Genomic DNA, 25268 nt, shown 5'->3' with positions numbered 1-25268 from the left:
CATTCAAATGTGCCAAAACCGAAATTTTAATCAACTTGAAGGAAGAAAAGGGTATTAGTTGAACAAAAGTTAAATATCAAAATAACAGTTGGCAAACAGTATCTGTATGGGGAAATCAACAAAAATAATGAAAATGACAGCTGTAGAGTGATGAAACAAACCTCTTCAAATTATATTCCCAGCGTCAGCTTTTTCTTCTTTCCCAAGTTTTCTACTTTAAATCGTTTCTTTGAATTTTATTTTTTTTTTGGCCAAAAATTTGGTACTAACTTAATGTAAAATTAAAATCTCGCACAAAGCAGAAACAAAAGAAAGGTATGGCAGTTAAAGCGCTGACAACAAAACTTGGACACACGGTATATAGTCTAATCGACTAGTATAAATGATTCAGTCTTTCAGCTGACCAACTGTTTCTCTCTGGAGAGATATTCTTCAAGTTAAATCCGAAAAAAAATAAAAAAAGCCAAACAATCAATGTCGATTTCAATATCAATACCGATTGTATCACTGTATATAGAAAACAGTGTGCAACAAAGGCTGGCAGGAGAAAATAAGAAGTTCCAGCGATGTGGGCAGAAATAAGGTGAAACAACCACGATTCTTAGTGGTAGCCCTCGGTGGATACTCAATATGCTAAGATAGCTGTACTAACTGTTGTAGATTGCCGCTGTTCCCATTCTGCCTAGATATATAGACTAAAAACATTCCTGTCTTTCCTTGAAATTTAGCCCGTGTTATATAGAAAGATTCGCCTCGGATTTTAAAAACTGAAAAGAGATGCGACTCATTTTTTTGCGTTTGTAACGTTCATGGTCAAGAGACCGGCACCCTTACTTTACGTTCTGTTACATTCCGCCATGTATCTCAATTGTACATCTTATTGTACCTTTGTGCGGAGTAGATCACTTTATAATTTAATAACTAATTGCTTTATTGAAATGAATGTGAGTATTATTCTCGAAGGTCAAAGGTCCGAGAAAAGGCGTTCTTAAGGGTAAAAAGCTAAATAAAGGTAGCAGCCAAACGGGTAGGACAATTATTTTTGTGAGTGTCTTTGTGAGACAAATAGGTTTCTCGACTCTTCAGTCCCGTTCCCAGCACAGTTGGAATAGTGCTTCTGTTAAGCAGGTTTGCAGGCCGGAATTTAGGTATGTGGTTAGAATATTGTTCGTATATAATGATAAAATAACATCTCCGGAATCATGAGTAAGCAATGGTCTGCAACCGAATTCTAGCTGGGTCAGCTCTTCTTCTGACAGTTTATTTACCTCATCCTCATGTCTAATTGAAGTGTATATAGGGGACATAACGGTTTGAAATTATAACTTATGCCTTGGTGAATCTCAAGTATGGTTTAATAGTCTTGAAATCACCGAACTTCTTGGACGCATCAGCATCGGACACAGTTGGTGGGATGATGACATCTTGACCTGGTTGCCAGTCAATTGGAGTGACAACACCCTTGGAGTCACCCTTTTGCAAGGCGTCAATGACTCTCAACACTTCGGAGGAGTTTCTACCGACAGAGGCTGGGTAAGTGATAATCAATCTGATCTTCTTTGATGGATCGATGATGTATACGGATCTGATGGTAGCAACGATTCCATTGTTCAAATTCTTGAAACCTTCTTCGTCGACCATATCGTATAGGAAAGATACTTCTCTGTCAACATCAGCGATGATTGGGAAAGTGAACTTGTCTAATTGAGACACTTCTTCAATGTCCTTGATCCATTTTTGATGGGATTCTATACCTTCAGCAGATAGACCAATCAACTTCACGTTTCTTTGGTCGAATTCTGGCTTCAACTTGGCAAAGGCACCCAATTCAGTTGTGCACACTGGGGTGAAATCAGCTGGGTGAGAGAAAAGAACAGCCCACGAGTTCCCAATGTATTCATGGAAATTGACCTTACCCGCAGTAGTATCAGCTGTGAAATTTGGAGCAACAGAGTTGATTCTCAATCTTGGTTGGTCTTCTTGCTTGAAAGTTCTGATGAATCTAACAGAAGTTCTGAGAGGTTGCTGGCGCAATACAGAACTCTTTGTTTGAAGCAAAGCACGTTGGAACATCATCTTGAAGTGTGTTTATCTGACTACGTGAGTTGGCAGGTCTAATATGTCGCTATAATCGATGAAAGTTGTTCAATTAAAAAGTTGGAGAACTATCAATGGTATAACTTTGTTAGTAAGAACTTCTTCCCCTTATATATGGTGTAAATGTTGTTGCAATGTATTAACTGTGGCTCCCCATATACTGGACGATTTTCTGTTTCTTTACAAATCTATTTCACGGTAAATGCAGTATGTTTTGCTGAAAATTGAAGACATGAAAAAAAGGCCAAGATTTACGATCACGTGATTTGGCCTTGATGACAGTAAGATTTACCTCTTGGTCTTTCAATGTTTAACTAGAAGTTTAATCTTTTCTTGCCTTGAGTTGACTTTAAACATTGAAAAGAACATATTATGCTTTGAAGAATAAATGAACCATTGTCATTTCTTTGCCATTAAGATATACTAATAATGATGTATATGCATTTTCCGAACTATTTTACTGATATCCAGATTTTAAATACAATGATTTATACATTGAGATGGCCGAGGTCTATAAGTTCTAAGAATAAACTGAGAAAAACATGCAGTTGCTTGTAGATAGTTTCCCTATTTCTACTTAGCTCACATAATCACGCAACCTTTCTTGGTCTTTTCCCCATTCTTACGTTTACTCTTGCTCTTTAAGTTCTTCTTAATTGAATCGATGCCGTTCTTTTCATTTTCTCCAAGAGCTGGTTTAGTTTGAGGAATGGAGATCTTGTCCAATTTGGGGTCAGAAAGAGATCTTAAATTAGGTGTCTTTTCTACATCCTGGTCATGTAAGCTCTTCTGACCACTAGCTGACAGGGTATTCTGATGTTCCATCGCAGACTGCTTTTGTAGTGAAGCAGACAATGTGCTTGGGGTTTCTTGTTGTGGATGCTGCAGTTGTTCAACGGGTATCGAATTGTTCCGCTTATTTTTCTTAGATGGATCCGTCAGATTTTGCTCCATATCAACAAAAGTTCCCGGCTTATCATCTTGGTCCAAATTCAGATGGAACGATTTTCTTTTACCCTTTTCTTCATTGTTGTCCAGTAAGAAATTGAAATTAAATGTACTTAAACTCTTCGACTTTCTTGAGGAACGATCTTTAATCTTCAGTTTGTTCAAGGCTCTCGGATCCTTGTTATCAGCAGCTAACTGATACCATTTCATAGCATTTTCAGTGTTTGGTTCACATCCTTTCCCCTTTTCATAGAAATATCCAACTGTGAATTGAGCCTTCGGATAACCTAACTTGGCCGCCCTCAGCGCCCATTCAAATGCTTCATTGTCATCGGCAACAAACGCAGGCTTAGCTCCGATTAGATACCATGCACATAACCCCATCATAGCCTCTGGATCCCCACCGTGTGATGCAATTGTATAATAATTTACACTAAGAAGTGTATCCTGTGGAACTACTTCGTTACCAACTTCGTATATTCTCCCCAAATGAGTCGCAGATGGCGTATGTCCCAATGATGCGGCTTGTATGTAAAGTTCCATAGCATATTTTCTATCGGCAATCAAGATATCAAGGAAACCAGTGTCATAAATCTTCGCCATCTCATACGGAGCCGCACAAGTCAACCTGTTGGCTTTTGCAGCCGCACGAGACAACCATTTCAAACCGTTCTTCTTCGTATTGAGATCGTCTGAAAGACCCATCTTAGCGTAAAATGCGTACACCCCAAGTTTAAACATGGCAGCTGGATGGTTTCTGGATGCAGCAAACTTCAAAAATTCGATGCACTTACGAGAATCCCTGGTAGTACCTATCCCTTCCTCAAAACATACCGATGTTCTATAAGCTGCTTCGACGTGCCCATGTTTTGCAGATGCTTGGAAAAGAGAGAATGCTTCTTTTTGATTCACTTTCCCAAAGACACCACTAGAGTAAGAATCTGCGAGTAAATATTGTGCATCTTTGTAACCTTTAACGCTCAATTTCTTAAGATAATGTAATGCTTCTTTCAAGAATTGCTGTCTCTGCTCTTCCACGGTTAACCCGTCTTCATTTTTTTTGTCATCAAATTCGGTGGGGTTCATAGTTAATGCAGTTTGTAACATGTACTGACTGTACTGGAACAAGACATCCGGGTTCTTCGATTTCTTAACATTTTGTTTGTACATTTCGATGGTTTTCTGACGAGATAGTAACGAGGCAGCCGAATCATTACCTAAATATGTGCTAATTCTCTTGTGAGACTCATCTGCCACAAGTTCATTCGTGGACGTGAATCGTATGTCCCTTTCACCACCGAGGTATAAATGTGAAAGATCTACGGATCTTGATCTTCTGTTCGGATTCTCCGCATTTGAACTAAAAGAAACAACGGACTTTACCCGTCTATCTGAGCCTCTAGAACCGCTAGAAGGTATAGAATTCACAGACATATTCCCATTGCTCGATTCAGATCTCTTATGTTTCCTGATATACTCAGGTGTCTCATTTGGAGGTGTGTTATTATTTGAACGTAAATTCGCGTACTTTTCTCCGGTTACTGTAAAACTAGGCGAGCTCAAACCGGACAAAGCCCTAGGTTCCTCATCATCGGCTTTAAAGTCAGCAGAAGAAACATTACCACTAACTTCAAGTTCAGGGATGTCAACCACCATAGGATTCAGTTCAGCTAAATGCTGTGCGTATGGATGGACATGCGAGGCTGATGCTGCCATTTGTAACGTTCGATTTATCAATTATATCACGAGAATCGGTCAAAAAAATTATCAAAAAAGAGTCGTACTTAAAACCCCAAATAACAGAGTGCCTAGTGACAAGTCTAATATATCGGTAGCACGCTTCTCCGCTCTGTCCCTCCTGTTTCTTGCCAGAATATGTTCTCTCGCAAACCTTTGTTTTACAAAGTTAACGTGTTTTATATAGAAATGCAAAATTACTCTTTCTTGTCTATATGTGGAAATGGTGAAATTTCCAAAAATTTCGCTTCAGATTGTTGACGTTCGGAATTCCGGTGTGATGAGGTAAAGAATATTAAAAGAAGTCAAGCCTATTAATAGCACACTGACATGGAGAAGTGTTTGTAGCTATGATATGCAAGTCCCTTAAATGAAAGGATAGTCGTCCCTTTTCGCTGAGGGAATTATATGCGTTTTATGCGAGCATTTAACAACTAGAGAGGGTTTGCATGAATATACATATAGAATAACGTGCCCTATGGACTATTTATAACACGAATGATATGAACAAATAAATGAGAAGATAGATACGCAGTGGGGTTTTACTAGCAACGTAGGAAATTGAATGCTATATTAAAAATGTGGATTTTTCTTTTTATTCTTTTTTTTTTGGTGTTATGAATAACCAGGTAAAGAGAATCAGATCAATCATCGTCTTCCCTTGGATCTCCGATACCATCCTCGTAGATCGCAAACACACATTCTGCTTCAGGCAAACATGGTGAGTCTACCACTTTACAGTATCTCTGTGGACCTTTCCCCTTCTTGAATCCAAGACGAGTAGTGGAGGAATGAGCCATGATATTACCACCAATCGGTTTTTTTGGATCAGGGTTAAACATCATTCCTCCGTCAACTTGGGCCACAACCTGATTTGTCACTACCGCTGCGACACCAAACTGATCAGCTAGTCTTTGTAATGATCTCATGAACTTGGCAAGGTGCATCTGTCTTGCACTTAACTCACCACGTCCCGAGAAGTCGGTTCTGTACAATGCCATAATAGAATCGACAATAATCAGCGAAAATCTTGACTCACTCATCATCTGTGCAGCTGCGTCCAACAATTTCAATTGATGGTCTGCGTTATAAGCTCTTGCATATGCAACGTTATTTAAAGCATCGTCAGGGTCCAAACCGAACCTCTGCGCAATCGAAACCAACCTAATCGGTCTGAATGTACCCTCCGTATCAATGTACAAACACTTGCCTTCACCGCCTCCCATATCCAAAGGTATCTGGCATGTGACAGCCAATGTATGGCAAAGTTGCGATTTACCAGTTCTAAACTCACCAAACAGTTCAGTGATAGATCCGGTTTCTATCCCTCCGCCAAGTAGAGTATCAAGATTTTTCGATCCAGTAGTTAAACAGATCATTTCGTTTCTACGCAAATGAAAATCAGCCGCAGTGACAAAACCCATAGGCACTAGTCTCGACGCTTCAGCGAGTAACTTATCAGCTTTAGCCTCTGATATACCTTTAATCTCCATTAAATCTTTTCTGGGGGCATATGCCACCGCCTCCGCTGTGTGTAACCCACTTTCTCTTAGTTTCTTGATATCACCAGAAGTGATACCGTTCACCTGCAATTTCTCTATTGGGACAAAGGCGGCTAGAGCCACATCGTCTTCTTCAGCCATAAAATCCGTTTCCTGAATTCTTTGCTGAACATCTTCCATCTGTTCTTCGGTTCGTGAGACCATCAACTGAGAATGGCCCTGAGTAGTCTGAACTTCTTCCACCTGTGACATTTCTAATTCTGTGGAGTCAATTTAGCCTGGTTCAAGCGACCTTATAACCACTACAATACCCTTTCACAACTAGGATAGAAAACTGCTTCTCCCAAGAAAAGTGAACGTAATTGATTAATGATGTCTCATGTAATGTAATTAATAATTAAATTATATAGCCTTTTTCGTGTTTTGGTGTTTTGTTTTTTTTATTCAAATTTCAAACCAAAACAAATTAAAATGGTAAACAGTCCCTGAAGAGTGTTTATTTACATGGCACGTGACTCTTCAGTCACATGTCATATTGCGGTGGGTGGTGGATCAAGAAAGATTATCTCATCATGGTCCTCCCCATCATGACCATCACCGGAACTGAGTTCGAAAGGTTTAAGTGTAACACATGCAGTGCATTGCTTGTTCTGTCTTCCATCTTTTCTACATAGTACTGATAAATATAAAGTAGTGAGCCATATATGTTTGTAGAAAGCCATATTACTTGCAGTGTTATCATGTACAATAGATGTTGATCTTTGTCTCACTGCGTCTTTCCTTAGCGGCTTTTCTTAGCGGCTTTACTTTTATATCAGAATTAGGCAATAATATGAAAAGAAATATCGAAATTGTTGCCAAAATGAAATCTTAAAAGGAATTTTAAAATGGCCAACCGTTACATCAGGCACTATTAAACAGCGATAGATTTGATCGCCAAGTTCTCAAGAACGTCTTATTAATAAGTTCAGCCTTTCTGTCTCGGATATTTTTTTGTGGGGGAATCCTTGAATTCTTCGCTGACCGCTTGAACCTTGGCTTCTACCTTGGATAGAGAAGAATTGAAAGGTGTTTTGCGTATGTCAAAGGGCTTTAAGCAGAGGATTATACATAGTGTAGGGATAGAATCACATACAGAAAATTGCCATAATTGCCATCGATGGGTGCGTTTATAACTCCTAATAAGAACCAGAATCATAACAGATTGATGGTAGGCAATGAACAGTCCGATCCACCAATAGTGGAATCTCCGAAGATGACGAATATCCATGCGTTTATTAACGATGCAGATCTACAAACGGCTGACCAGATGCTGAAACAGACTTACCGGCCCTTGGAATATACACAGTATGCGAATTGGTTAGGTGCAAAGGAGAATAAGCGCGTACTAACGGAATTTTTGAACCTTTTGAGACCTTGGCCGACTTCGTTGTATCTTACTCTATCAAAGCTATCCCATGGTCTTTATTTGATCGCAGAAGCTACTCCGCTAGACAATATTTTAGAAGAACTTGCTGCTCAATGGACCGATGAACATAAGGACAAGGTCTCACACTTTCAGGGGAACTATAGGGTCTGTCACATCATTTTGTTCTCTCTGTTGATCCTCAATTCTGATTTACACAATGAGTCTTTCGACTACAAATTTACAGTGGATCAATTCATTGAGAATACCATCTATGCTATCAGATATGAACTGAAAGATATGCAGCTAGATGAGAAACTCATAAAGGATGATTTACGTGGTTATTATAACCAAATTCTGGACATTCCATTTCCCTTGTGCCAACCGAGGACTTTCAAAGAAGTCAGCAACAAGAATGATTATTCTTCAACCTCAAATGATTCTCCTTCTATGAATCATTCTTCCATGAATCCCTCTCCCAATGAACGTGTGTCTTTTAGCGTATCCCGTAAGACTTCGCTTTTCTCTTTAAGACCAGCAAGTTCGCTTTTGGAAAAGACTACCACATCACAGTCGGTACTGTCTTCTCAATCAGAATGGTCTCAACACGTAAATGCAACCGATTTCTATGTTCATCAGCATGAAGATGATATATTCGGTAAACAAAATGACTCTTTATGGTTGGTAGACCACACTTTAAACTTTAAGGTCAACAAGTCTACTCATTCTATATCAGAACCATGCGATAGCGCAACTCACGGGATAATGAAACTTTTCAGAAGAGGTAATAACCTAACTCATCAACAACAAAGAATGGAAAATGCGAACAGAAAGATGCACAGAGCTAGAGTAACAGTTCAAAAAGGATCGCTTGAACTTCATTTAACAAAAAGTAAGAACAAACTTTCTGCAAGATCACTGACTGGACCGAATGGCATTTTTGGAACTTCTATTATCCAAAGATTTAATCTATTTGGTGCATTTGCGGAGCTCATTGGAGAAACAATCATTGATCATACGGGTGCATCAAAACCGAAATGTTTCCAAGTTGAATTTGCCGATGATCAGCATCACAAGAGTCTGATATTTGAATGTTCATCTTCCAAGCAATGTGAAACCTTCGTGGATTGCATAAATTTCTGGGCCAGTAGGATTACACCCATTCCGGATTCGCAATTTGAAATGGTATCTAATCAAGAATATGGATGGTCTGGAAGAATACTGTCTGAGTACCAAGAAGACCCTAACAGCTTCAAAGTGAACCCAAAAATTAAAGTTTTCCACTGGGAACCCTTGTATGGATTGGATTCCTTGTACACCAACTTCAACGTCGAAGAATCAGGTAAATTAAACATGGATTCACAGCTGCTACATTGGAAAATTTTTGTTACAAAATTGGCAGAATGGATAAACGAACACAATGATATAAAACCAGCGTTAATCAAGATTTGGACGCATAATCCGAATTTTGATCTAATAATGGACAATTGGAACGCTAAATACCTATATTTGAACAGGCAGTACCATAAACATAACGAGTACCTCAAAGCTATAGAAAAAAGTTATGAGAATTCCGATAAATTTCCTATAGACAAATAGTACCAACGCAATCAATAAGAATAATACTAATACATCTAATGTCTCCTTTGCTTCCACTATCCAGTTGAAGAACGGGCTATCTTGTAAAATAATATAATAAATACTAATTTCAACGCCAATGTTGGTCTACTAAAACTGAAAATAATATAGAAATATGTGAAGCGTGAGTTCAAGTTATCTCTCACTGGTTAAAGTCGATCTGCGGCTCACCCTAAAGCTTTTACCGGATGTCAGCTTTGGCAGCTTATTCTACTTTATCGAAGAAGGTTAACATTATCACCATTTCCGGGTAACCTTTAAACACGTACAGTATGATGTTTCCTCGTAAAGTACGAATATTAAAGATTGAAATCTGTTAGGATGTAGTGGCAAAACCTTAAACTATTAACAAATTAAGTGCAGTAAAAAAGGCAACAGGATCCACTTGGAAATCAAGTTGTTAGTGAAAAAAATACCCAAGATATAATTGAGTTAAAATGTCTGACCCAAGTTCTATTAACGGTGGTATTGTAGTCGCTATGACTGGTAAAGATTGTGTCGCCATTGGATGCGACTTAAGACTTGGTTCGCAGTCATTAGGTGTCGCCAACAATTTCGAGAAAATCTTCCATTACGGACACGTATTTCTAGGATTAACAGGGCTAGCAACTGATGTGCTTACGCTTTCAGAAAGTTTCCGTTACAAAACTAATTTATACAAGTTGAGGGAGGACAGACCGATCGAGCCTGAAACTTTCACACAACTGGTATCTACATCCCTATATGAAAAGAGATTTGGTCCATATTTCGTAGGACCCGTAGTAGCTGGTATTAATTCTAAATCAGGGAAACCATTCATCGCAGGGTTTGACCTAATCGGATGTATTGATGAAGCCAAAGATTTCATTGTAAGTGGTACTGCTTCAGACCAGTTATTCGGTATGTGTGAGTCTTTGTACGAACCAAATCTAGAAGCTGACGATCTATTTGAGACGATATCACAAGCTCTACTTAATGCTGCAGACCGTGATGCATTGTCTGGTTGGGGTGCCGTGGTGTACATCATAAAGAAGGATAAAGTTATCAAGAAATACTTGAAGACAAGGCAAGATTGAAAACTGGTTTATACTACTCTTGTCGTCGCCACTATTAGAGTCTATAAAATATATTACAATAAGTGTATATTATAATAGAAATGTCATTCTTTGATGATTCAGTATATAAATAGTGAGTTAAAAACGATATATACAATAGAGGATACTGCTGTAAAAATGTACCATAGGTCAGGAGGAAAAGTCGACCCAGGCTTACTTGCGAGAATACATCAATGAGGAAAGATGTCAGGCTAGGAGAAATGAAGGATTGTTTTTTCTTTTGGATGTTCAGTGGCTAATTACAAGATATTTTGAATGATTTACGTAAAAAACATAATACTCATTCAGATGGTTGGGAATCTTGTCTCTTCTTCTCAAGTTGTCTCTGAATGATCTTCTTCAAGATGGCATCCTCGCCATACTCTTCTTCCTCCAATTTCTTCCATTTTTGCTCGATGACTTTCTTCTTTTCCCTTGATTCCAAAATATAACGTCTTTCTCCCGAAAGTCTTGCTTCATGCAAACACTTAGACAAAGCCTCCTTTTCATTATTACAGAGGCCCAACGCTCTCTTATAATATTCCTTCCTGTGACATTTATCCAAAGCTTGGATTAAATCAATACATGCTGTTTTCCGATATATCCTATGTTAGTACTGCGATGTTATATTGAACTCAAAACCAAACTAAATGAATCATAACATTCATAAATCAAACATACAGTGAAATCTTTCTGCCTCTAATTGTGGGTGCATGGCGAACACTTGGTCTGAACTCTATACTTGGCCTTTTACACTAAGTACTACTCGAATTAACTATCTTTTTGGAACAAATCTGTGGTTTAAACCTGTTCATTGTAGTTCTATTTTGATTTTTTTTTTTCATGTTCAACATTATAGGAAGTATTAAAATATTGGAATATCAATTGACTTCTTACAAGAACAGGTATGGTTTAGGTTAATGCAGCATCTGAGTGTGTTCTAAGACCAAACACGAAGCACTATATTTCGAAGGATGTCAGAAGTAGCCAGTGTAACAGATGCTCAAATCGAGAAGTTTTCTCTTTTGTATAAAGAGAGAAGGAAAGTGCAGATGATGCGCTTCTTTGGTGTAACGGCTTTAACTTTGATCTCTGCTAGACTTGCGTTCAAAGGTGTCGCATCTCGTAAATGTATGTTATTATGAGTGATTTCAAAACGTGCTCTTTCTTTGCACTGTTCAGTTACTAACTTTAACTCTGATTTATAGATATTCCTACTATGTTTCAATTGAATCATAAGCCTCCCCCATTTTCATACAAAGGTGAAGTTGTCAATGCCTTGGCATATGGAACCGCATTATCCACTGGTGGATTTGCAATGCTTGGTTTTGGTCTATGCTGGATATGGGACGTTTCGACACTCAAGGAATTGGGAAATAAATTGAAGGAACTTATGGGAGACGGTTCTGAAAAGGACAAGTTAGTTTCTACTAATATGGATCTTGACGAAGACACACAGAAGGTCGCAGATGCATTAGAAGCAATGCTTTCCACCAAGAAATAAATCCTTAGCGTGAATGTAAATATTATAAATAGTATTCTGAGATATTTCGTTACATGAAATTTCGTCCTGTATATAGCAGTTTTTTTTACCTTATTTTTGATTTACTCTTCTTAAACTACCGTGATTACAGAATATTATAATTTAACTCTTAATGAAACTAAAGTTCGGATAGAGATCATCGAAATAACACATAAGAACAAAAGGTAAGTACAGTAAGCTGACCCTAATATCACATCAAAACCCTACAGTATTGACTAGGTAATTTGGTCCGTTGAGACATATATAAAGAGCTGCTTTGATGGAAAGATTCAGAAGCAATTCGGACCTGTATAGATCACGATCTAATACAAATGGGACATCAAATGTTCCGAAAAGACAGAACCTTGTACTTTCTACCTCATTTGTTTCAACAAGAAGGTTCGATGATGGGGTACCAGTTCCAACTAGTCCGCTTCTCACCAAGCATAGAAGCTCTACGATCAATACGTTGAAATCCGAGATTACTCAATTAGAACAAGAGATTGACCGTCAAAGGAAACGGAAAGTGGACCATGCGAGATTAAAGAAATCGTCTAATTCTAATGACATATACGTGGATAAATACTCCACTAATCATTTAGAGAATCATTCGATGAGACTTAGAGCCAACAGTGAAATTAGAGATATAGAAATCAACATAAAAAGGTTGCAAGAGCAGTTAAAGTTAACAAAACTGAAATTGAAAAGGTCCGAGGCTGGAGCTGGTGATTTAATAACACCATCGAAGCCGATACAAAATATAAATGCACAATCGAATGAAAGTATTTCGGAAGGCCGAGATAGTGATTCAGATGAGCAAGAATCTGAGGAAATAGGTCATCGGTTAACTCCAACAAAAAGCATACCGACGTTGGTGTTTCAGTCTGATGATATGGATCACTCTTCAGAGCATTTATCTATGAACATGCTTTACGAATCACCAACGAAGGAAACCGCTACATGGCTCATATCTGATCATTTACAAAGCTTACAGGATATCAACGCTTCAGTGGACTTCATTTTACAGAAAGCAAATGGCTTGGTTATCTTACTACACAAGAATCCAGAAATAAAAGAAGATCTCGTCATAACAGCATTTGCTTCAACGATACAAAATTTATTGTTGAATAGCAACCAAAAAATTCGTTCTGCCGGATACAGAATTGTAAGATACCTTATATTGAATGAGAACACTATAGATTTTATGACAAAATTGCACATAGATGTTTTTATTACAATGTCCCTTGGTAAAGATAAAGCCCATCAAGAAGAACGCGAACAAGCGCTCAAACTTACTAGGAGGTTCATTGATTTCAATGCTTATGGTATAAATAAATCGATTACACAAGCAGTTGTAAGTTGCGTGGAGCTACAAGATGATGCACTACGGATTGTTGCATTTGAAACCCTTATAGAATTGACCTTCATTAAACCAGAACTAATAGACGAATGTCGGGCATTTCCAATAATTCAGGCTTTCATTCTAGATCCAAATACAAAAAATGAGGAGTTGGCTATCAGTTCCATGATCGAGATGCTATCATATCCGCAAATAAGACCCTACTTTATCAAAAACTTCCATACAGGAAATCTTCTCAGCGGATTCTCAGATTATCAAACAAAACTTACTGGCAGCTTAGATAAAGTTCAAAGATCAGTCAGAGTGATAGTTCGAATATTACAGGATTTTAATGGTTTACTTTTATTCGCTTTGAACGATTGCCAACTACTAAAGCAATTAATTGCCTTTGCGCAATCACCATCTCTATTCAAATACATTATGAACATATTTATGATATCTTTGCGAATTAAAAGAAACATACCGGAGAAAATTGACTGCTCACAAATAGACCAATACGTTTATCTCTTAATATCCATGATGAACAATGCTGATTTTGTTAACAAGATTATGAAATATTCGCTAGCAGCCTTACCAAAATTAGATTCAAGCACTAGGGATAATACTAGACTTATACTTGCCAAAAACTTTGACGCCTCAATGCACTTAACGACAGTGATAACAAAGTTCAATAACTTAAAATTTCCTGAGAAGCTTGACCAATATAAGCTATTCCATGAGACTTTTGTTTTCAACAATGCCGTTTATTCTACCAGAAGTAAACTCGCTACAACTAACACACAAAAGATGATGCTTAAATCTGCAGGAGTTATGCAATTGAATTCTTCAAAGAAAAACATAGATGATGTTGGTTTCAAAAAGATGGTTTTTGATTCAAAAGTACTTCAAACCAAGAATTTCAGTTTTTGGAACTGGCAAGTAATAGGAGAATTATGCAAGAGTCCATTGATGAACAAAAAGAGACTAGATGAATTAGCAAAAAGCACTAGATTCGTTCGTAGAATGTTGGTGTTCTATCGTCCTTTTCGATTTAGATTTACTAGTGTTTCTTTGAAGGATCCTATGGCTAACACTTATGTAGAAGTGGGTTGTCTTTTCTTCCGCATGTTACTATCTAGTAACGTCGGCACCAAAATTCTGGCTGATGACACCAAGTTGATACCTCAAATCGCATCTGTGCTATATAACAACATTCAAGGCCATTTTGTTAGTGATATGCTATTTACTGAGAACGCATTGAACGAAAAGCTTTGTAGTGGTTATTTTAAGATAATTTTCGGGGTTTTCACAGAAAATTCCAGTGGTATGTCGTTCCTTGAGAAATGGAATGTATTCACTGTCATCAACAACATGTTTTCGAAGAAATCTAGCATTTCTATCAAATATCTAATGTTAGCACTTCCGGAATTGAACTTCCGATTTTCAAGATGTAAGATGTTCCTAAACAAGGCCCTACTAGATGATAGGGAAGCCATTAGGATTTTGGCAACAGAGACATTAGGAGAGAAATTACAGAGTTTAGAAGAAGATGAGGTTAAACTAGAGGCGTATTTTATTCAACTGACTTGTAGGCAATTGTATGATTTGGCTCCGACCGTTGTTGCCATTGCGGATAAAATATTGTACGATTATTGTTCTACGAACGTACATCCAACTAAGATTCTCCAATCTTCTATAAAAAACTGCCTAGACCAGTTAATATTTATCGGTTCCCCAACTTTGTTAAAACTTATGGAAACAAGTGAAGGGTTTCAGCAGTTGAGAGGATTAAACTATACCAATAAGGAAAGAATAAATTGGAAAACATTCAAAAACAGGGAATTCGTCTTCAAAGTGGAGCAATTCCTAGAGCAAGAAATATCAAAGCCGGAAAGCACTTCAAAACGCAGCTTCCCCCTACACTTTTACCAATACCTTTGCAAGTCAGAGGAAGGTGCCAATCTTTTGAGTAAATCCGATGATATAAAAGATTTTGTCACGGTGATTAAGAAGCATATCATTAATGAACAAACGGATAACGATCCACCACATAGCGAAGAAGGAATAATTAAATTGACAAGTTGTATGTGGGCTTGTGGATTCATTGGTGCAACCGATTACGGTATCAATCTACTTGATAAGTATTCATTTGTGCAGGATATCGTTGAATTGGCCAACGAAAGTCAATATACAAGTATTAAGAACACTGCATTTTACGTATTGGGACTAGTTTCATATACCATGGAGGGGCGGGAAATGCTTGAAGAAGTCGGCTGGGAATCAATAATGGACACTCGAGGTATGCCAATTGGTGTATGTGTCCCAAAAAATGCCGATACATTGTTGCATTGGTCTGACCTTGGGCCTATCAAAATACCACCAGGAGACATTCAGATTGAATGGGATGAAGTGAATGAACACAATCAGAACGCGGCGTCTATATGTAACAATGAACTGAATTCGAACATTATAGTTGGGGACCATGAGATCCCTTTAGACAACTTATTGGAATGGGAAAGATCCGAGACGTCTGTGAATCCCGACCAGCAGGAAGAGGACAAACAAGAATTGGAACGAGCGATCCGAGAGATATCCCAAACAAATGAGTCGAAACTGCCAGATGTGTTTGAAGATGACAAGATCAACAATAGGATCCTAAGGATAGTAAGCGATATGGGCAACAATATCCTTCTGAATGGTGCGATCAAAGAGATAACTGCTCTCCAGTCCAAGTATGGGCCTAGTAGATTCCAAAGCCCAGAAATGTTTGAACAAGTTTATGAATTATTGGGAGAGTACCGATTCAAACCCTCAGTTCGAAAATTTTTGTTGGAACTGTTCATCAACACACGAGCCGTTGAGAACATGATACGGAACGAGAGGAGAAGAAAAAGATAATTCAGGACAAGCCAAACTTTCATTCAGAACCATCCTTATATAGTAATGGAGTCATCTTAAATAATTCATAAGATTCTTGTAAAGCTTCTGGGATCTCGATTTCATCCAAGGGCAACGAGTTCACTTCTTCTAAACTCTTCAAAAGTGGTACCAGAGCATCCCAATCTTTAAACTTCTGATAATCTGGCTGTTGGAAGATGGGGTATCCATTTAAATTGATGTGAATAGGCTCACCTAATGATTCTAATACCTGGCAGACACTTGTAATCTTGCGAAGCAAGATACTGTAATCTTTCCTAAGAGAAACGTCTTGTTTCAGCAATTCTTCTCTTCTATTAAGAAGCTTCTTGTGCTCTACTTCCAAAGTCGGCATATTGGATGTTTGGTGGTAATAGCACTGAAACTGGAGAAAATCGTCTCACCTCGTAAATAGTTGTTCGAAGTTAAGAAGAAGAGTGATAATTGCTGGCTTAAATTTCTGCTGAAAGAGAGTTCCAATCGAGAGAGACAGTCTACTACTTCTGTAGGTCACGTGAAAATACATGTGACTTGGAAATGCTGTTCAGTTTGGAGCTCTTTCAATCAATCCGGGTAAGTATCACGAAGTCATCGTCACCATGTGAAAGAAAGGAGGAGGATGGTGTGGAAAAAAAAGGATCAAAATTGCTTTGGAAAAGTGCATAAAAACGCCACAACAAGCACAACCACCGCCCCAACCACACCCTTACAGACCAAATTGAGCCACATTGCAGTCCGAACCATTCCCCGTGACCGGTTAGCCATGACTACGGCACAGCACGTGACAGTTACCATTTGCCCAACCTACGTCGGTCTTATACCACACTATTTACGTCAAAACACCGTGCAGGAAACCATGTGGAAACCATTAGGCAAACCACATGTGAAATGCTGTGCGATTCGTGGGAAGTGTTATTTTGACGACATGTGCTTTTCTATGGTATCTGAGAGAGCCCCATCTCTGCAGAAAGAATCCTTTGGTGAATTGTGGTGAAAAGTTTTGTTCTGTTACGTTCCGATGAGCTCAAGTCAAAAGTAAGTAGTAGTAGCAGCAGTAGTAATAGTGGCAGTTTTGTAGTTGAGCAGATTTTTTCGTGGGAACGACTAGAGCAGCCGAAGGTAATTAAGACTCATCGTTTAAACGATGTTTGTTGGATCAGAAACTTCAGTCCAAAGAGGATCTGAAAAAAAATGTATATAAGCAGTCGACTCTTGATGTAATTTGAGGAGTGACAATTGTTCATCATTACAATAATAAAAGGAATTATGTGTACTTTGTTTAAATACAGATTTATTTCCTTTATCATTCAGTTTGAGTTTAATATCTTAAGCCAAACAAACCAATCACTAATCATACATTAGTTTGTCAATAACAAAATGGTTCAATCATACGTCTTAGGGTTCCCAAGAATTGGGCCAAACAGAGAATTGAAGAAGGCTACCGAAGGGTACTGGAACGGTAAGGTCTCTGCTGAACAATTACAACAAGTTGCTAAGGACATCAAGGCCTCTAACTGGAAGTTGCAAAAGGATGCTGGTGTCAATGTCATTGCTTCCAACGATTTCTCTTTCTACGATCAAGTCTTGGATCTTTCTCTATTGTTCAACGTTATCCCACAACGTTACTCTAAGTATGAATTGTCTCCATTGGACACTTACTTTGCTATGGCTAGAGGTTTGCAAAGAAAGGCTACCGAAACCACTGCTGCTGTTGATGTGCCAGCTTTGGAAATGGTTAAATGGTTTGACTCCAACTACCATTATGTCAGACCAACCTTCTCTAACTCTACTGAATTCAAATTGAACGGTCAAAAGCCAGTTGATGAATATTTGGAAGCTAAGCAATTGGGCGTTGAAACCAGACCAGTTCTTGTTGGTCCAGTTTCCTTCTTGCACTTGGGTAAGAGTGACAAGGATTCCGCTGACTTGGAACCAATTTCCTTACTAGAAAAGATCTTGCCATTGTACGTTCAAATCTTGAAGAAATTGGCTGATGCTGGTGCTAAATCCGTTCAATTGGATGAACCAACTTTGGTTTTGGATCTACCAGCCGAAGTCCAAGCTGCTTTCAACAAAGCTTACACTTTCTTGGCTTCTCAAGAAGGTCTACCAGAAATCACTGTTGCTTCTTACTTCGGTACCGTTGTTCCAAATTTGGCTGCTTTGAAGAACTTGCCAGTTGCTGGTTTCCATTTCGATTTCGTTAGAAACCCTGAACAATTGAACGATGTTATCTCCATTTTGAACGACAAGCAAACTTTGTCCGTTGGTATCGTTGACGGTAGAAACATCTGGAAGAACAACTTCGCCAAGTCTGTCGAATTTGTCGAATCCGCTATCTCTAAGTTGTCCAGTGACCGTGTCTTGGTTGCCACTTCTTCCTCTTTGTTGCACACTCCAGTTAACTTGGAAAACGAAACTAAGTTGAACCCAGAAATTAAGGACTGGTTCGCTTTCGCTACTCAAAAGGTTTCCGAAGTTGTCACCATCGCCAAGAAGTTGTCAGGTGAAGACGTTACCGCTGAATTCGAAGCTAACGCTAAGTCCTTGAACAACAGAGCTACTTCATCCATTACCAACAATGCTGATGTCAAGGCTAGAGTTGCTTCTATCAACGAATCCATGGGTAAGAGATCTTCTCCATTCGTTGAAAGAATCAAGGAACAACAAGAAATCTTAAAGTTGCCATTGTTCCCAACCACCACCATCGGTTCTTTCCCACAAACTAAGGATATCAGAATCAACAGAAACAAGTTCAACAAGGGTACTATTACTCGTGAACAATACGAACAATTCATCAACGAAGAAATTGAAAGAGTCATCAGATTCCAAGAAGAAGTTGACTTGGATGTCTTGGTCCACGGTGAACCAGAAAGAAACGATATGGTTCAATTCTTCGGTGAACAATTGGAAGGTTATGCCTTCACCGTCAACGGTTGGGTGCAATCTTACGGTTCTCGTTACGTTAGACCACCAATTATTGTCGGTGACTTGTCTAGACCAAAGGCTATGTCCGTTAAGGAAGTCGTCTACGCTCAATCTATTACCCAAAGACCTGTCAAGGGTATGTTGACCGGTCCAGTCACTTGTTTGAGATGGTCTTTCCCAAGAGATGATGTTGACCAAAAGACTCAAGCTTACCAATTGGCTTTGGCCATCAGAGATGAAGTCTCTGATTTGGAAGCTGCCGGTATTAAGGTCATCCAAGTCGATGAACCAGCCGTCAGAGAAGGTTTGCCATTGAGAGCCGGTCAAGAAAGAACCGAATACTACAACTGGTCTGCTGAATCTTTCAGAGTTGCTACCTCTGTTGTTGCCAACAAGACTCAAATCCACTCTCACTTCTGTTACTCCGATTTGGACCCTAACCATATCAAGGCTTTGGATGCTGATGTCGTTTCTATCGAATTTTCCAAGAAGGACGATCCAAACTACATTCTGCAATTTGCTAACTATCCAAACCACTCTGGTCTAGGTTTGTTCGATATCCACTCTCCAAGAGTTCCATCCAAGGAAGAATTCATTCAAAAGATGGAAGAATTCTTGAAGTACTACCCAGCTGAAAAGTTCTGGGTTAACCCAGACTGTGGTTTGAAGACTAGAGGCTGGGAAGAAACCAAGGCTACCTTGACCAACATGGTTAACGCTGCTAAGCACTTCCGTGAAATCTACGCTAAGAAATAAATAGACTCGTGAGTTTGTAACAACACTCAAGCGTCTTTTTATCTATTATGCATTATTGGATTAAGGAACAGAATAAAAAATCAGCATTAACCAATAACAACTTTTATTTCATTTTAAGTGTCTTTCAATGCTTCAAGTGGTCTATTATTTCCAATGAATTGCTTATTGTAAACTGACACATAATACAAACGAAGATCTTATTTGATATAAGTTCTTCACGGATTCAACATCGGGCTTTACCTTTTACATCTTTTTTTTTTTGGTCTGTTTATTTATCCCATTTCTTCCGATCACATCACATTATTTCATAGACCTTAATGGCGAACTTCATCTTTGCTCATCATTCCAAAGATATTCAATCGTTAAAGGTCCCCAAATTATAAACTGTCATGAGTTATGTTTTTAATAATTAAATAACCTCTTGTATATTATAAACGCATTCAACATTCGTTTCAAAAAAAACATCAAACCACAACATTTCTGCTACAAACATAATATTTCCCCACAGTCTCAGTTACTATCCTGCCTAAGATGTCTGTGTTTATCATGTTACTTTCCTTTTCTTACAGATTCGTTTTAAAGGTTTTTCTATGAAAAGTAATGAACTTTCAAATTAAGACAATTTCATTTAGGTAGAGATGCCATAAGGAAAACTTGCCACTTGTCATGGCAAGATATTGCACTCCATTACGACGATACAATTACAATTGTAACACGATATAGAATCTGAGATACCACATACGATATTTACCATGTCTGACGAACAAATCCAGCAATTTGTCGCATTGACCAACACCTCAGTGAATGTCGCTTCAGATTATTTAAACCAGTTTGGTGACTTGGGAGAAGCATTGAATGCCTTCTATGCTACCCAACAGGATGAGCAAGAGCCTAAAACGAAAGCATCCTTTGAACAGCCGATTCCAAAAGCTGCTAGCCAGGGTGAATTGTCTAACTCCTCGGCGAAAGATGACGTTACATACGCAAGAACCTTGAGTGGCCAAAAGATTGCTTTACCTAGGTCAACACCTTCTCCATCGCAGAAACCCAAGTCTAAGTCTAAATTCCAATCCTTCTCTGATATATTGAAAGGAGGTGATGATGAAGATGAAGATCGGAACACTTTTGCTGGCGGTGAGACTTCAGGACTTGAAATCACCGACCCACACGCTAATGACTCTAATTCTTTAATTAGGGATCTTTTACAAAAGGCACGCAGAGGCGGTGAAAGAGCAGAACAGGAGGAAGAAGAGAATGAGGAAGCAGAAAGTAAGAAACATCATTTTGTTGGTAAAGGTTATAGGCTAGGATCCGATGTTTCTGCTCCACCAACAGTGGTTGAGGATGATACCCCGGTCGTATCAAAACCTAAAAAAGTGACAAGGGAAATTACGTTTTGGAAAGATGGATTCCAAGTCGGTGATGGCAAACTATATCGTTACGACGACCCAGAAAATAGTTTCTATTTGAAAGAACTAAACCAAGGAAGAGCTCCTTTGCAGTTATTGGACGTCGAATTCGGACAAGAGGTCGATGTCACGGTCTATAAAAAGTTGGAAGAGCCTTACGTTCCACCTAAGAGAAAAGTGAGTGGCTTCCAAGGAACAGGTAAGAGATTGGGCTCACCCATTCCTGGTGATGCAGTAAACTCTCAATCAGCATCGCCTGCCGAATCTACTCCAGTAGGGACTGAAATCAAAGAAAAATCGCCAGATGACGAGCTAAAGGGAGACACTAGTGTACAGATCAGATATGCTTCTGGGAAGAGGGAGGTGTTACGTTGTAACTCTACAGATACCATCAGATTCTTGTACCAGCATGTTAAAGCTAACACAGCAGAAATGCGCCCATTTACACTAAGCCATGCATTTCCCGTAAAACCCATTGACGAATTTGACTCCACTTTGAAAGATCAAGACCTATGCAATGCAGTGGTGGTCCAAAGATGGGTATAAATCTTAAATATAGTATAATTTTACAAAGATTATTACATATGTACAAGTTTAAATATACGGAGACAACCTAAATCCTTATATTTTCAGGATAGAGTTGTTTATGCAGTCGATGATTATTCCAACGATTTGAGAGATCGAAGTATCAGTAAAGCTTGAGATCACCAGTAATTTGGTCAAGGACTGCTTTCGGAGCAGGTCCCAAACCTAAAACAGTAGCACTTCCCGCTGCAATTTGTGTTCTACCAGCATCATGAACAACGTATGAGTTAACTCCTAATGCAATAGCCTTAGCGAAGAGCTCATCCATTGTTTCCTTATCTGGACATTTTAAAGTAATCTTTGCTTGACCTCTTGCCAACCATCTGTGAGTCATCTCCGGATTATATGAAGTTCTACTTGGATCACACGCAATAAGCCTAAAACAGGCTAATGCAGCATGACAACATTGAGCAGCGATTTTCCCTTTAGTCATTCCCAAATCTTGCCTGATAACCAAGGCCATCCTTACTTCACCAGGAATGTCATTTAGGCATATGGAATCTACTGCAATGCCATCTTCATCTTCATCTTCATCCTCAGATTCGTCTTCATCCTCGTCCTCATCACCATCGTCATGTTCACTGGCATACGCTTGCTCATCTCGCTCAGCCTTAATCTTCGCTTGTTTCAACAATTCTTGTATCTCATCCTTCCTTGATGGTGTTATCTGTCCAAGATAATATCCAGTTGTCAGAGATAATGCTGACAGCGTGAACAACACTGCTAAATTCAACGATGATGGTGCCATCTGGATAGCAGTTATGGTTTGATGTAGCTGTAGTGATAGTGTCAGTTTCCTCTGCTTTAATATGCTCTGCCAGTGATCTCCTTGTCATCACTTGGAATATATCGGTTTAATGTAAAATTTTCCTAAAGAAAAGATTATATGCAACTGCTGGATAGAAACGTATGAAGTAGGACGTCTGCTGGTACTTTAGACCACCAGATTCCTACTCCTACCTTTCGTATATTTATCCAGTGGCATTAATCCATTCATATGTGCATCCATGGTACACTTAAAGCTACCTTTTTACAATTCTATAACAAGTCTAATGTGAATACACGATAGAATACATACTGTGAACGAAACGGGAAAGGTTCAGGTTCAACTATTAGTGGATATGACATATACAGCGCTAGTCTTGAGTGCCAACTTTCTCAGCCCAAATTTGCTCTGCTTGTAGAATAGTATTGTGGTTAGCTTTCATTTTGTTCATTGTTTCTACGTACTCATCATATGGGTCAGAATCAAATATGATACCACCACCAGCTTGCAAATAGGCTATACCGTCTTTATAAACCATTGTTCTCAAGGCAATGCATGTGTCCATGGATTTTCCGTCATATGACCAGTGTCCAACGGCACCAGCGTAAACACCCCGTTTTTCACCTTCCAGTTCTCCGATCAATTCCATGGCCTTGACCTTAGGAGCACCAGAAACTGTTCCTGCAGGGAAAATAGACCTTAGAGCATCAAATCTGTTTTGATCCTTCCTTAGTGTACCACTGACTTGAGAGACAAGATGTTGGACGTGAGAGAACTTTTGCACTGAAAGTAACTCATCCACGGAAGTGGTGGTTGGATCACAGACCCTGTTCACATCATTACGGGCTAGATCAACTAACATCACATGTTCTGCTCTGTCCTTAGTAGAATTTCTCAACTCTTCCGCTAATCTGTCATCTTCTTCTGGAGTCTGACCCCTTCTGACTGTACCAGCAATGGGATGAGTGATAACTTCGTTTTTGGCATCAACTTGGCATAACAATTCAGGTGAAGCACCAATGATTTGGAAATCCAAATAATCGATATAGAATAAGTATGGCGAGGGATTCACAGTACGCAAGTGTTTGTAGATATTGAATGGGTGAAGTGAAGTTGGTCTAGCGACACGTTGAGATGGAACACATTGGATGATATCACCCTTCTTGATATGTTCTTTCAAATCTCTCACGTGCTGTTCGTATCCTTCTTGACCAATGTTTGATGTGAAAGTCTGGTTCAATTTGATTGATGGTTGTTCAGGTAATGGTATCGGACTAGATTCATCCTTCAAGATGGCGATAATGCGTTTGATAATCTCAGATGCATCTTCGTAACCTTGTTCCAAAGATGAGACCGTCTTCACATTGATATTAGTTATGATCTGGAACCTTTGGAAAACATGATCAAATGCAACAATGGTATCGTATAGCATCAAAGCAGATTCTGGTACTTGTAGCACATCTTTCAATGGTCTCTTCGTCTTTGGTTCAAAATACTGAACACAGTCGTAAGAAACATAACCAATAGCACCACCAGAAAGCTTGGGTAAGCCTGGAACATTTTCAGCCAATCGATACTGAGCCAATTCGTCTTGTAGAATATTCAATGGGTCACACGCTTGACCTTCAGTAGGACCAGTCTTGATAATCTTACGTGGACTATGACCAAAAAACGAGTATCGACTCAATTGGTTACCGTTTGCGGATTCAAATAGAAAAGATGGTGACCTCTCCTTATTGTTCAACTCACTCATTTTCAAATACGCCACATGAGGTGTAAGGTCCATTGCTGGCATGAAGTGGTATACTGGGTACATATTGATGGAATCATCATTAGCAGCGATGCATTCTTTAATCACCTCAATTGATGGCTGAATAGTAATATGATCAGAAGCCATTTTTAGTGTATATTTCTGTAAGAATATCTCTAATCACTTCTTTACCTAAATATAACAACCAGATATACTCAAATCTAGGACTGCAATGGTGGGTTGCTCCAAATATTTCACAATGCTCACTGTTTTATAGACAAGTCATTTAACTCATCTTGTTAAATTTTTCAATGTCCAAAGTCTGGATACTATGAAATTGAGTCATAATGAAGTGAAAGAGACACGATAAATGGTACACAGACAGGTGTTAGCTGTCAATTCCAATGCTTCAATAGTACATACATATGACCGAGCTACTTAGTCACTGATGCAATAACCGTCCTTATAAGGGAAAGAACAAGCTTTATGTAATTGAGACTACAACCGAGAGAACGAAGTCACGTGATGGACATCTGGTGATTCCAACGCTAGATACAGCACACTGTGTCCTAATATTGCCAAAGATCAGCTAGAAATCCCAATTTCAAGCTGTTTAGCAGTCCACAGATAGTATGGATTGGATAAGTCCCCCCAAATCCAGATGAAAGCCGTAGGGTCCCTGCTATATCACTTCTTTCCATTGCTCAGATGTTGAATTTGGTGAAACCTTTGTCACAAGTTTTCGGCAATTTTGTTGTTTTGAAACGAAAATATTAAAAGGAAGAGTTGTTTATTTCGCCACCTCAAAGATATCAGCGGATCAAGATAGCAATTGGTTGGAAGAAGGTGGTACAATAAGCTGCTGTACTGTTTAATTGAAGTTTGTTTCTCCAAGAA

General features: G+C 38.8%; 14 protein-coding genes across 14 annotated transcripts; 7 read left to right on the top strand and 7 right to left on the bottom strand.

Annotated features, from left to right (window-relative positions):
• Positions 1 to 1326: 1326 nt before the first annotated feature.
• On the bottom strand, positions 1327 to 2076 carry PRX1 (thioredoxin peroxidase PRX1; the record flags this gene model as incomplete). The annotated part of the gene is made up of 1 exon (XM_454869.1): positions 1327 to 2076. The coding sequence occupies one exon, from the start codon at positions 2074 to 2076 to the stop codon at positions 1327 to 1329; it is 750 nt and encodes a 249-aa protein (XP_454869.1).
• Positions 2077 to 2679: 603 nt separating this feature from the next.
• On the bottom strand, positions 2680 to 4761 carry SHC1 (Shc1p; the record flags this gene model as incomplete). Its single annotated transcript, XM_454868.1, has 1 exon — positions 2680 to 4761. One exon carries the CDS (start codon positions 4759 to 4761, stop codon positions 2680 to 2682), a length of 2082 nt encoding a protein of 693 aa, XP_454868.1.
• Positions 4762 to 5426: 665 nt separating this feature from the next.
• Positions 5427 to 6536, bottom strand: RAD51 (recombinase RAD51; the record flags this gene model as incomplete). Its single annotated transcript, XM_454867.1, has 1 exon — positions 5427 to 6536. The coding sequence occupies one exon, from the start codon at positions 6534 to 6536 to the stop codon at positions 5427 to 5429; it is 1110 nt and encodes a 369-aa protein (XP_454867.1).
• Positions 6537 to 7443: 907 nt separating this feature from the next.
• YEL1 (Arf family guanine nucleotide exchange factor YEL1) lies at positions 7444 to 9288 on the top strand (the record flags this gene model as incomplete). The annotated part of the gene is made up of 1 exon (XM_454866.1): positions 7444 to 9288. One exon carries the CDS (start codon positions 7444 to 7446, stop codon positions 9286 to 9288), a length of 1845 nt encoding a protein of 614 aa, XP_454866.1.
• Positions 9289 to 9764: 476 nt separating this feature from the next.
• On the top strand, positions 9765 to 10382 carry PUP3 (proteasome core particle subunit beta 3; the record flags this gene model as incomplete). Its single annotated transcript, XM_454865.1, has 1 exon — positions 9765 to 10382. The coding sequence occupies one exon, from the start codon at positions 9765 to 9767 to the stop codon at positions 10380 to 10382; it is 618 nt and encodes a 205-aa protein (XP_454865.1).
• A 319-nt stretch (positions 10383 to 10701) lies between these two features.
• CMC2 (Cmc2p) lies at positions 10702 to 11115 on the bottom strand (the record flags this gene model as incomplete). Its single annotated transcript, XM_454864.1, has 2 exons — positions 10702 to 10988; positions 11082 to 11115. 2 exons carry the CDS (start codon positions 11113 to 11115, stop codon positions 10702 to 10704), a joined length of 321 nt encoding a protein of 106 aa, XP_454864.1.
• Positions 11116 to 11374: 259 nt separating this feature from the next.
• AIM11 (Aim11p) lies at positions 11375 to 11904 on the top strand (the record flags this gene model as incomplete). The annotated part of the gene is made up of 2 exons (XM_454863.1): positions 11375 to 11531; positions 11609 to 11904. 2 exons carry the CDS (start codon positions 11375 to 11377, stop codon positions 11902 to 11904), a joined length of 453 nt encoding a protein of 150 aa, XP_454863.1.
• Positions 11905 to 12202: 298 nt separating this feature from the next.
• TSC11 (TORC2 complex subunit TSC11) lies at positions 12203 to 16159 on the top strand (the record flags this gene model as incomplete). The annotated part of the gene is made up of 1 exon (XM_454862.1): positions 12203 to 16159. The coding sequence occupies one exon, from the start codon at positions 12203 to 12205 to the stop codon at positions 16157 to 16159; it is 3957 nt and encodes a 1318-aa protein (XP_454862.1).
• A 19-nt stretch (positions 16160 to 16178) lies between these two features.
• On the bottom strand, positions 16179 to 16532 carry IES5 (Ies5p; the record flags this gene model as incomplete). The annotated part of the gene is made up of 1 exon (XM_454861.1): positions 16179 to 16532. One exon carries the CDS (start codon positions 16530 to 16532, stop codon positions 16179 to 16181), a length of 354 nt encoding a protein of 117 aa, XP_454861.1.
• Positions 16533 to 16796: 264 nt separating this feature from the next.
• KLLA0_E20087g (uncharacterized protein) lies at positions 16797 to 17171 on the top strand (the record flags this gene model as incomplete). The annotated part of the gene is made up of 1 exon (XM_454860.1): positions 16797 to 17171. One exon carries the CDS (start codon positions 16797 to 16799, stop codon positions 17169 to 17171), a length of 375 nt encoding a protein of 124 aa, XP_454860.1.
• Positions 17172 to 17554: 383 nt separating this feature from the next.
• Positions 17555 to 19861, top strand: MET6 (5-methyltetrahydropteroyltriglutamate-homocysteine S-methyltransferase; the record flags this gene model as incomplete). The annotated part of the gene is made up of 1 exon (XM_454859.1): positions 17555 to 19861. The coding sequence occupies one exon, from the start codon at positions 17555 to 17557 to the stop codon at positions 19859 to 19861; it is 2307 nt and encodes a 768-aa protein (XP_454859.1).
• Positions 19862 to 20613: 752 nt separating this feature from the next.
• On the top strand, positions 20614 to 21816 carry SHP1 (protein phosphatase regulator SHP1; the record flags this gene model as incomplete). The annotated part of the gene is made up of 1 exon (XM_454858.1): positions 20614 to 21816. The coding sequence occupies one exon, from the start codon at positions 20614 to 20616 to the stop codon at positions 21814 to 21816; it is 1203 nt and encodes a 400-aa protein (XP_454858.1).
• A 142-nt stretch (positions 21817 to 21958) lies between these two features.
• PTH2 (aminoacyl-tRNA hydrolase) lies at positions 21959 to 22603 on the bottom strand (the record flags this gene model as incomplete). The annotated part of the gene is made up of 1 exon (XM_454857.1): positions 21959 to 22603. The coding sequence occupies one exon, from the start codon at positions 22601 to 22603 to the stop codon at positions 21959 to 21961; it is 645 nt and encodes a 214-aa protein (XP_454857.1).
• Positions 22604 to 22991: 388 nt separating this feature from the next.
• On the bottom strand, positions 22992 to 24518 carry TRP2 (anthranilate synthase TRP2; the record flags this gene model as incomplete). Its single annotated transcript, XM_454856.1, has 1 exon — positions 22992 to 24518. The coding sequence occupies one exon, from the start codon at positions 24516 to 24518 to the stop codon at positions 22992 to 22994; it is 1527 nt and encodes a 508-aa protein (XP_454856.1).
• Between the last annotated feature and the right edge of the window lie 750 nt (positions 24519 to 25268).

Source organism: Kluyveromyces lactis (assembly GCF_000002515.2).
Source record: "Kluyveromyces lactis strain NRRL Y-1140 chromosome E complete sequence".
In the NCBI taxonomy this organism is placed as follows: domain Eukaryota; kingdom Fungi; phylum Ascomycota; class Saccharomycetes; order Saccharomycetales; family Saccharomycetaceae; genus Kluyveromyces; species Kluyveromyces lactis.
The sequence above is the reverse complement of the archived record's forward strand: the minus strand, read 5'-3'. Positions and strand labels throughout refer to the sequence as shown.